The following is an 11,977-nucleotide window of genomic DNA, read 5'->3' as shown; positions in this document are numbered from 1 at the left end:
TGTATATTTAACCAATATATATGTGGTTCTGAAGACTGGTGTTTCATATAAATATATTCTATGGAAAGCAGAGTAGGGTAAAGTCTAACTAAGATATATGTGATCCTGAACTACGATATATGTATGCAGTAAAAATATTTACTTTATATTTATTAAATATTTATTTTTATTTAATATTAATTTATATTTACTAAAATGAAAGCGGATATGGTCCTAAAAATTTGTGTACCTTAAATATATTTTCTATGTATGATTTAAGTTTACTCAAAATATATGGATTCCTGATAATTAGCGTCCCGTAAAAATATTTTCTATTGAAAGTGTTATCGGGTAAGTTTAACCAAGATGGTTGTGATCCTGAAGACTACTATTCCGTAAAAAGATTTTACATAAGAAGTGCAATAAGGCGAACCTACCAAGATATTAGTGATTCTTAGACCAGTGTTGTCTTAAAAGATTTTCTATTTTTGAAACGCATTGGATGGGTTTTGTAAATTAAATTTATGGTTGTTGAAAGTATAATGGATTCACATTATTGTCACAATAATTCTCAAAGGATGCAGTGACGTGGCGACTTGGTTTCCAGCCCTTTCAAAAACTAACCTAAAAAATAATGGATAATTCTAATAGACCTTTGAAAACAAGTTTTCGTTGTATCGTTCTTCGGTAAGAACTGGTAAGCATATTTACCTATACTAAATTATAATGCATTTATTACAAAAAAAAAAACATTCGCCATAACTTAGATATTACACAGGAAACTGATAATAAAAGTAAAATTATTAACTTTATCAAAAACATAGTAAAATTATTGATAACTATATATTAGAAATTACTGGTGAGTAATCTTGAATCGATTATTCAATAATTTGTAGTAATAATAATGCAGCGGTAAGAGTAAGATTCTGATACGCCAATTATAATGAGGTTTAGGTACGCCAATTATATATATGGATTTAGGCCCGCAAATACACAACTGAATTACATACTTACCCCTTATTACACCTGCTCAACTTTTTGCAAAGACCTTGAATTGATATAAATTGACTTGGTTATAAGATCCAATTTAATCCTGAAATTTAAGCAATACCTGTTATGCCAGCTATATCAAAATTTTAATTGATTGGATCGTCTTTACTATGTAGAAACCGCCTTGGTACTAAAATAGATTTTACATGAACATAAAATGACGTTTGAAGAACGTCTATTTTACATTAGACATAAGCGTAAGCTTATATTTATAAGCATATAAGGTTTTGTCAAACATACTATGCGTAAGATTGAAGTCAATTGTCAACCAACTGATTGGACCTTATCACCTATTGGACACCACCTATTTGTTCATTTCAAAGTTGTTTTTGTCACTACGTCTAGAAGCACTCTCTATGCCGCTATGTCTGAATTTGGTATACCAGTAAAATTTATACGGCTATGTAAAATGACGTTGAGCAACATCGCCAGCTCCGTTAGAATTGGGAAGAACCACTCCGAACTGTTTGATACCAAACGAGGTTTCAGACAGGGTGACTCCTTGTCGTGTGACTACTTTAACCTAATGTTGGAAACGATAATTCGAGCAGCAGATTTAAACCGTACTGGCACAATATTCTACAAAAGTGTAATGCTGCTTCCATATGCGGCAAACAAAGTACTTTCTGTCAACAAAGAAATCTCCTGAGCGTCTTGGGACCCACGTCACTATTGACAATTTTAAGTTCGAAGTTGTGAAAGATTTCGTTTATTTAGGAACTTGCTTAAATACCAATTATGACGTCAGCCTAGAGATTCAAAGAACAATCACTCTTGCCAACAGATGTTACTTCAGGCTAAGTAAGCAATAAAGCCCTCTCTCGACAAACAAAAATCACGCTCTATAAATATCTTATCATGCCTGTCCTGTTGTATGGTGCAGAAGCTTGGACAACTACCAACAGTGATGAGAAGGCGTTAGGAGCATTCGAGAGAAAAATTCTTCAGAAGATCTATGGTCCCTAACGCATTGGCGACGAATATCGAATTAGATGGAACGATGAGCTGTATGAGATAGACCGCGACATTGACATAAAAATTCAGCGATTTCGCTTTCTTGATCATGTCGTGTGAATGGAAGAAAATGCTCCAACTAGAAAGTTGCTTGATACTTTTTCCCGCATGTGGAAAACGCGGTAAAGGACGTCCGCATCTTCGGTGGAAGGACCAGGAGACCAACGATTTGGGGGCGCTGAGTACGCCCAACTGGCGACAGCAACCAACTGATCGGGCTAACTGGCGGAGGCTATACTTGAACCTCATTCATCATTCATGGTTTCAGGATCCACATGTCAATTTCGACAACCAAATATTGTTCACTACTCCTAAAAGCAAATGTACCAGAAGATGTTGACAGGCTATTACAATAACGATAACAATTACATCAAGATGCACATGCACGGTGTTTCGATTAGTTCGAATAATGTTTGAGACTATATGACTAACCCAATGCATATATACAATATCTAAGTGTATGAGCAAAGTACAATTAATATTTTTGCAGTTTTTATTGATTAAATTATTTATGATAATATTTATGATATTTACTTTGCACTGTGTCATCGACAATATAACACAGTCTATTCCACAATCCACACGTTAATGCCTTACCTGATGGTTATGAGCATTAAACCGATGGTCCATAAACAAAATTGCTATTTCCAAAATTATCAAAGCATAAGTTAAAACCGTTGCAGCAAGATTTATATTGGAACTGGAATAGTTAAAATTATTAATTTATGTCTATTTAGATTAATTGCTGCAATTATTACAATTAACTATTCAAATAAATTTCTGTTCTAAAATAAAATATTAAGCTCTGTATTACTCCTTAAATGGCAAATCAATGCAATCAATGAAGTTGAGATTCATTTATTAATGTTAAAATAAAACTAACAATGAAAATCATTGGAAAATAATGCATATTATGAAAACAAAAGATAGGCGAGTAAATTTGCTGATATTTTCTATAAATACAGAGAAAAACTAATACGGAAAGTGCAACAGAAGTTTAATGCTAACATCTAGATTTATTGCTGTGTTCCATATTGTAGCTGACACCATTGGGAAATCTTATCAGTTTGTTTATTTGGCACTACAGTCCAGTATGAACCTTGGCCTTCCTAAAGGTTGCGTAGCGGTAAAATTTTTCCGATGCAAGGTTGCTGGCCTTGCGACCAACCTCTAACTTAGAGCGCCAGATCTCCTTATTTGCTAACCCGGAGATAGGATTAGTGTTAAGTAGTTAGAAAATTTCCGCTCAACTATATGTTTTCAGGTTATACCACCTGTACTCGGTCACCAGAGTCTCGTATGTAGAAAGCGCCATAATGTATATTTAACCAATATATATGTGGTTCTGAAGACTGGTGTTTCATATAAATATATTCTATGGAAAGCAGAGTAGGGTAAAGTCTAACTAAGATATATGTGATCCTGAACTACGATATATGTATGCAGTAAAAATATTTACTTTATATTTATTAAATATTTATTTTTATTTAATATTAATTTATATTTACTAAAATGAAAGCGGATATGGTCCTAAAAATTTGTGTACCTTAAATATATTTTCTATGTATGATTTAAGTTTACTCAAAATATATGGATTCCTGATAATTAGCGTCCCGTAAAAATATTTTCTATTGAAAGTGTTATCGGGTAAGTTTAACCAAGATGGTTGTGATCCTGAAGACTACTATTCCGTAAAAAGATTTTACATAAGAAGTGCAATAAGGCGAACCTACCAAGATATTAGTGATTCTTAGACCAGTGTTGTCTTAAAAGATTTTCTATTTTTGAAACGTATTGATGGGTTTTGTAAATTAAATTTATGGTTGTTGAAAGTATAATGGATTCACATTATTGTCACAATAATTCTCAAAGGATGCAGTGACGTGGCGACTTGGTTTCCAGCCCTTTCAAAAACTAACCTAAAAAATAATGGATAATTCTAATAGACCTTTGAAAACAAGTTTTCGTTGTATCGTTCTTCGGTAAGAACTGGTAAGCATATTTACCTATACTAAATTATAATGCATTTATTACAAAAAAAAAAACATTCGCCATAACTCAAATACTTAGATATTACACAGGAAACTGATAATAAAAGTAAAATTATTAACTTTATCAAAAACATAGTAAAATTATTGATAACTATATATTAGAAATTACTGGTGAGTAATCTTGAATCGATTATTCAATAATTTGTAGTAATAATAATGCAGCGGTAAGAGTAAGATTCTGATACGCCAATTATAATGAGGTTTAGGTACGCCAATTATATATATGGATTTAGGCCCGCAAATACACAACTGAATTACATACTTACCCCTTATTACACCTGCTCAACTTTTTGCAAAGACCTTGAATTGATATAAATTGACTTGGTTATAAGATCCAATTTAATCCTGAAATTTAAGCAATACCTGTTATGCCAGCTATATCAAAATTTTAATTGATTGGATCGTCTTTACTATGTAGAAACCGCCTTGGTACTAAAATAGATTTTACATGAACATAAAATGACGTTTGAAGAACGTCTATTTTACATTAGACATAAGCGTAAGCTTATATTTATAAGCATATAAGGTTTTGTCAAACATACTATGCGTAAGATTGAAGTCAATTGTCAACCAACTGATTGGACCTTATCACCTATTGGACACCACCTATTTGTTCATTTCAAAGTTGTTTTTGTCACTACGTCTAGAAGCACTCTCTATGCCGCTATGTCTGAATTTGGTATACCAGTAAAATTTATACGGCTATGTAAAATGACGTTGAGCAACATCGCCAGCTCCGTTAGAATTGGGAAGAACCACTCCGAACTGTTTGATACCAAACGAGGTTTCAGACAGGGTGACTCCTTGTCGTGTGACTACTTTAACCTAATGTTGGAAACGATAATTCGAGCAGCAGATTTAAACCGTACTGGCACAATATTCTACAAAAGTGTAATGCTGCTTCCATATGCGGCAAACAAAGTACTTTCTGTCAACAAAGAAATCTCCTGAGCGTCTTGGGACCCACGTCACTATTGACAATTTTAAGTTCGAAGTTGTGAAAGATTTCGTTTATTTAGGAACTTGCTTAAATACCAATTATGACGTCAGCCTAGAGATTCAAAGAACAATCACTCTTGCCAACAGATGTTACTTCAGGCTAAGTAAGCAATAAAGCCCTCTCTCGACAAACAAAAATCACGCTCTATAAATATCTTATCATGCCTGTCCTGTTGTATGGTGCAGAAGCTTGGACAACTACCAACAGTGATGAGAAGGCGTTAGGAGCATTCGAGAGAAAAATTCTTCAGAAGATCTATGGTCCCTAACGCATTGGCGACGAATATCGAATTAGATGGAACGATGAGCTGTATGAGATAGACCGCGACATTGACATAAAAATTCAGCGATTTCGCTTTCTTGATCATGTCGTGTGAATGGAAGAAAATGCTCCAACTAGAAAGTTGCTTGATACTTTTTCCCGCATGTGGAAAACGCGGTAAAGGACGTCCGCATCTTCGGTGGAAGGACCAGGAGACCAACGATTTGGGGGCGCTGAGTACGCCCAACTGGCGACAGCAAGCAACTGATCGGGCTAACTGGCGGAGGCTATACTTGAACCTCATTCATCATTCATGGTTTCAGGATCCACATGTCAATTTCGACAACCAAATATCGTACACTACTCCTAAAAGCAAATGCACCAGAAGATTTTGACATGCTACTACGACAACATCAAGATGCACGGTGTTTCGATTAGTTCGAATAATGTTTGAGACTATATGACTAACCCAATGCATATATACAATATCTAAGTGTATGAGCAAAGTACAATTAATATTTTTGCAGTTTTTATTGATTAAATTATTTATGATAATATTTATGATATTTACTTTGCACTGTATTATCGACAATATATTATTTAGCCAATACGTAATTAAAAAAAATTATTTTGGCTGTTGCAAACTATATGAAAACTAATATTATAAAGGATATAATTATCAAATGTAAGAATACATCATATATCATATAAAAATGAATTCACTTGACTGAAATAATGAAACTTATTGGATGCAACATACATATATATATGTAGGTATATAACATATATGTGAATTCATTTGCAAATTGAAAATTTTTTTAAAACTTAAATAACGTATGAAAGTACTTGTGGAAGTAAAATTCAGACTTCCTTTTTGCTCGATGTGGGACTGAGTTTAAGTATCATATTTCCGTTCTGTACAAAAACTTTTCCTGCTTTCATCATTGCAGCGGCTTCCGACTTTGATACTACCATTTGTCTAACTTTTTTACCATTGGGCAAAATTTTTTCGGTAAATGGTTTTTGATTTGTTTTCGGAGAGCTCGCAGCATTTTTATCAGTTTGTGGACTACTCCCAGTACTTGTCTTTGCTTCTACAAGTGCTTGTTGAGTTGGGGAATTAGAATTCTTATTAGTTGCCGGCATACTCTTTGGTGATGCATTAGCACGTGTGTTTGGAGAAGTTTTAACTAATTTCGATACTTGTTTTGTTTCAGTGAATTTTGACTTTGCTGGAGATGATGTCTTTTCAGCACCTTTTGGTGATGTCACAACCTTTGGCACTGCAGTAGCAACTGGACTAACTTCACTACCTCCAGCTTTACGTATAGTTATGCCTTTTGGTAAAACTTTTAGAACCGAAGTTAAGGTAGTTTGTTTCAACTTAGGAGACGCATTTCCTGAGTTCACAGTTTCTTGCTGGGTAATAGCTGCAGCCGTTTTAGGATTTCTTTGTCTTACCACCTTCGAAGTTACTGGAATTTTTTTATCAGTAACTTTTGGTTGTTTTCTCGGTGGTTCGATTGGTGGGTCGTCTGAGTCTATATACTGAAACTCTTCACAATTTGTTATAGATTTAGTATTGCGAATTTCATTGGCTCCTCGTTTCTTACTTTGTCCTGGTTGTATAACAATTTGACTGACTATTTTTGGTTGATCGTTTAATACTAAAAAACAAAAAAATAAAAAACTTTAAATTTATAAATTAGCGTGTTGTCGAACATTAAGTTACCTTCCGTTTCTTCTGGTTCCACTTTTATTATATTTTGTTGTTCATTTGAACTACATTCCAAAGGAAACTCGTCAATGATATATTCAACTGCTTCTTGAAACTCTGGATTGCTATCCTCCTTTTCGCTGCCGCTATTTTCCGTACTTTTATTATCACTTTTTGGATCGTCATTATAAGCCTGCATGTCTTCCGCATGATGCTCGAGCACATGAGCATCCAGAGTACTATTAAGGCTAAATTGTAAGTCACAGAAAACGCACGCATATGTTGGATTGTCGGCGTGTTGTTTTATATGTAATGAAACCTCCTCACTAGTAGCGAAAGTTTCCTCACAAAGTGAGCATGTTAGGTTTTTAATTGCGTGAACAGCGGAATGATATATGAGTAATTCTCTCTTCTTGAAAGCTTTATTACAGATGGGACATACATAGTTTTCTTGTTTATGAGAGCGTAAGTGACGAGTCAAATGGTGTGAAAGTAAGTACGATTTTGAACAGAATTTACAAGGATATGGACGTGATCCAGCATGTGCAGTCAAGTGACGAGCCAACTTACTGGGTGTTGAAAAACTCTGATCGCAGTATTGGCAAGGATTCGGCTGTACTCTCGAATGTATGACCTAAAACACACATATAAATATAAAAAAATTTGTTATAATAAAAAATTATTTAAAAAAAAAATTGTAAACAAACCTCATGGCGTTCTTTGCCTTGCTTAAATGCGAATCCCTTATTACAAATCTTACATTTGAATGGTCTATTTTTAAGGTGACGTTCGGTATGTTTTTCCAATTCCTCTTTTGAGAGAAACGGTCTCTCGCAATGTACACATAAATGCTTAGGTACATCAGTGTGGCTTTTCTCATGGCGATATAGTAAAGTAGCACGTGTGAACGCTTTATCACATATTGTGCATTTAAAAGGACGATATCCGGTGTGAATCACACTGTGTTTCTGCAAGTCATACTTCGAGAAGAATGATTTATCGCAATCAGGACATTGAAAACAGCGTTCGCGAACATGATTGGCCATATGAATATCACGCAATTGTCGTAGCGGAAATGAGCGTTCACACTCTGGACATGGAAACACATTTGTTTTCACTGGTCGCGCTTGTTTGATAAGTTCATCTTCTGGTTCATAGTTTTCGCTTGGTACTAGTATTTCTGTAACAATAGCAACGTTACCATCTTCATCACGTGTTACCTGTGGCCTGCTTAATAGCGGCTCAATATCGATTTCTACATCCTTATTCAAAATGCGTATAGAGGACTTATTTAAAAGTTTTGGTTTACCCGTTGGTTTAGGGGTTTCTTCAGCAAAACCATCCGAATCAATAAAACGCTGTACATCATCTATTGAGAGTTCATCATTATTTTCTATTTTGTTCATTATGCTTAAAGCGTCAAATTCAAGTTTTTCTTTTTTTATGCGTATCGGTACCGGCGGTTCAGGAGAATCTGCGGGATCTGCATTCAGCAATTTCTTTACGACAATTTTTGTTTGTTCATCTTTATTGTTTTCCGAATTTTTATTAGTACGATTTATTTGCATTGGTTTCTGGTTCAAAATAGTCTTGGATGTAGATTTTGTTACAGTTTGTAGATTTGGTGGCGTTGGTTTTTGTAATGGTTTCGGCCATTTACCAGTGAGTGGATACTGCCGTAGTAGAGTTTCTGCACGTTTACACATTTGCTTAAAGGAATAGCTGTATTCAAACATCAAGCGACAATCACTACAAACTTTGGTCGGCATACCGTCATCACTGAAAACCTACAGAAATTCGAAATATATGTTAGTGTTATCATAATTATATTTTAACTTTTCTAAATCAATAATATTTTTGTCTTTAATTTTTGTAAATTAATCATTCATACATCAATGGAGCATGTCTTTTAAGGCAATCGTCAATAGGATCTACCAATCTTAGAGTATGTAATAGTTGCAATCCTGGTTTTTTAGAAAAACCGCATTTAAAATTTTGGTAAGAGGTCGTAACAATACTTAAATTTGCAAAACAAGCAAAAACTATTTACTGACCACACATCAGGAAGACTTCATAATTAGACAATAGGACCTTTGTGACAACTATCAAACTGAACCTAAACTTTGAAACGTTCATCCCATCAATCCCGGTATCGGTATTGTACCTATTTGGAGGAATGAGCACAAATTGGTCATTTATACATACTAATAAATCCAGAAGATAAATTTGATCGCTTTTTGATTCACAAATAGTATGATTCACAAATGATTCAAAATAGTATGTAAACAAATAATATATTAACATATTTATTATTTAAGGACGTAAACCTACTATTTATATGTACTTAGAGAAATACGTAAGTTACACACAACACACACTATGATGTTTTCGCACAGATTGAATTGATGGCAGATGTCCAAAATGATCCACGTGAATAGTGTCGAACGGAACAGGTTTTTTGGAATGTTGTAAAGATTGTGTTCATTTACACGTCCTGGTGGAGAACAAATCATACAACGCAAACAATTTTTTATAAACTTCTCTATCTTTAACTTCATATGATGGCACATCTTTTCATGAACGAGACGAAAAACACTGTCTTCCATTTCAGCTGGAATATATAATTGTAAATTATTATCTGTTTTTACTCTAAAAACCAACCCATCTCACTATCCCGGTTTTGTAAAACCTGTATATTGAAATCTAAGTCTTCCTGCTTAGCAACAGCCACCGTTTTACATGGAATTCTTATTATACCGGGCTTATTAGATTTAGTATCATTATCATCGTCAGAGTAGGTACACATTGCAACAAATTTATTTTTAATTCTCGTGAAGTAATCTTCCGCTTCTGTTTCATCACCTTTAAAAAATCGACTTAATGCATCCGCTTGACTCATTGAAATATCGCTTCGATGTTGTATTCTAAAATCAAAGTGCTCAAATAAAAGTGCCTACCTTGCTATTTTTGGACTGATGTTTTTCTTTTCTAACGTTAGTGATAGTGCACTGCAGTCAGTAACTATTTTGAATGGAATTCCTCTGAGATAGTTTTCAAAACGATTGAGAGTGTGCACTATGGCCAAGGTTTCTAACTCGAAGCTGTGCATTCTTAACTCCTCTGACGATGTCTCTTTGGAATAGTACTCGTAACATGCCGGATGAAATTTTCCATCATTTTGTCGCTGCAAAAGTACTGCTCAAAAACATAACTTGCTAGCGTCAGTGTGCAAATTGGTTTCTTTAGTGTGATTAAATATGGTCAAGACAGGTGGTGTCATAAACTTTGCGTTCATAATCTAAACTCTTCTTTGACTTTCTCATCAATGCAGAACTCAACACCAGACCTAAGCAGGCGCTGCAGCGGTTATGCTATCTTAGCAAAGTTTGGAACAAATTTGCGAAAATATGAAAACATTCCCAGACATGTATGTATGTCCTTTAATGACTTCGGCATTGGGTAGTGCATAATCGCCTTCAAATGAGAGCTGTTTGGTAAAATACCCTTTTCACTTGCTTGATAACCCAGAAACTCGGCGGTCTCATTATCAAACTTACATTTCTTGAAATTTAATTCCAAACCGATCTCAGCCAAATGATGAAAAACCTAAGTTAATGTAGGTATGTATATGTTCTTTTAAAGTTTCAGTTGCTACTTCAATATCATCCACATACGAGGGCGGTTTGATAAGTCAGTGACTTTTTGAATTTTCCTACCAGTGGGCAACTTTTTAATATTCTCAAGACTAATATGCACAAAGTGTGTTCACGATTGCAAGTAGTAAGAAATTATTATACTGCAACCTTAAAAGAGAGAGTAATTTGATGTTATCGTGGTAAAATCGCATGTATTCAAGTGCCAAAATGTTATAAAAAATAAAGTTTCAAAAGCAATTCAAAAGCGCTATCTTATCTATTGTGAATGTAGAATTTTTGAATTTGTTTAAAAACATATTTGTTGTTTTTCAATTTTTCACTTCAGTTGTGAGTTATAAGTGAAGGCAATTGGTTGTGATTGAGCGTGTGAACAGGCAAAGGAAGATTTAGAATTTTAAGTGCTTCTATTGTTTTATATTTTTTTTGTGAAAAATTGAATTAATTTTAAATAAAATCAAACTAAAAAAAACTGGGTTTGCACCTATCTCGTTAATGATTGTTGTTGTTATCACATTATTGGTGTCACATTATTGGTGATTCACATTCGTGAACGTGAAAAAAGTAGGAAAATATAATTCTTATATACAGTGACTCTCAGCTTATTTCATCCAATACCAATTTTAAAATTTCTTACGCTATTACTGAAAAACTATGTCATCGATTAAAAATATTTAAATGCCATTTTTAAGGAGAAATATTTATTGTTTAATTTTGAAACCCCAAAAATATTGAAAATATTATTTTAATAAAAATTGAACATTAACTACAAAAATACTCCTTTTTTAATGTCTCAGCTTATTTCATCCACAAAAAGAAATTTAATTTGGTCCTAAAGTCAATACTTGGTATGACACCCCTTTGCTTTCACCACTTCGTCAAGTCTCTTCGGCATTAAACCTACAAGTTTTTGGATTGTTCCTGGAGCAATTTTCAGCTACTCTTGTGAAATAGCCTTTTTTAAGTCTTCTTTGTTGGAAATTGTATATTGCCGAATGTTTTGTTCCAATATTGCTCTTAAATTCTCAATGACATTCATGTCTGGGTTCTGCGCCGGCGGTGACATCAGATGTGGGTAGTTCCAAATCAACCAAGACTGTACGATGCCGGCCTTATGTTTTGGGTCGTTGTCTTGGTAGAAGCGAAATGTTTCAGGAATTCCAAGTTTCACGGCACTCTGGAGTAAATTTTTTTTCAAAACGTTGAGGTACATTGATTTGTCCATGTTACTATCAATAAACTCCAGATTCCC

At 34.1% G+C, this 11,977-nt stretch overlaps 1 protein-coding gene across 1 annotated transcript; it reads right to left on the bottom strand.

Moving 5' to 3' along the window:
* Nucleotides 1-5,884: 5,884 nt before the first annotated feature.
* Nucleotides 5,885-8,853, bottom strand: LOC119663542 (RE1-silencing transcription factor-like). Its single transcript, XM_038073153.1, has 3 exons — nt 7,780-8,853; nt 7,088-7,706; nt 5,885-7,022 (listed from the first exon to the last, which is right to left on the bottom strand). Exons 1-3 carry the CDS (start codon nt 8,839-8,841, stop codon nt 6,217-6,219), a joined length of 2,487 nt encoding a protein of 828 aa, XP_037929081.1. The 5' UTR covers nt 8,842-8,853; the 3' UTR covers nt 5,885-6,216.
* Nucleotides 8,854-11,977: the final 3,124 nt, after the last annotated feature.

The sequence above is a fragment of the Teleopsis dalmanni genome, unplaced genomic scaffold, assembly GCF_002237135.1.
Source record: "Teleopsis dalmanni isolate 2A unplaced genomic scaffold, ASM223713v2 unscaffolded_contig_0561, whole genome shotgun sequence".
Classification (NCBI taxonomy): domain Eukaryota; kingdom Metazoa; phylum Arthropoda; class Insecta; order Diptera; family Diopsidae; genus Teleopsis; species Teleopsis dalmanni.
Note: the sequence above shows the minus strand (reverse complement) of the source record. Positions and strands in the feature narration are given on the sequence as shown.

Bases quoted from the DNA above. Each gene is read 5' to 3' on its own strand.
- LOC119663542 (XM_038073153.1), bottom strand. From the start codon at position 8,841: ATGCCGACCAAAGTTTGTAGTGATTGTCGCTTGATGTTTGAATACAGC. The intron at 7,707-7,779 runs GTTTGTTTACAA...TGTGTGTTTTAG, and splicing joins AAGGCAAAGAACGCCATGAG to GTCATACATTCGAGAGTACA. The intron at 7,023-7,087 runs GTAACTTAATGT...TTTGTTTTTTAG, and splicing joins GGAACCAGAAGAAACGGAAG to TATTAAACGATCAACCAAAA.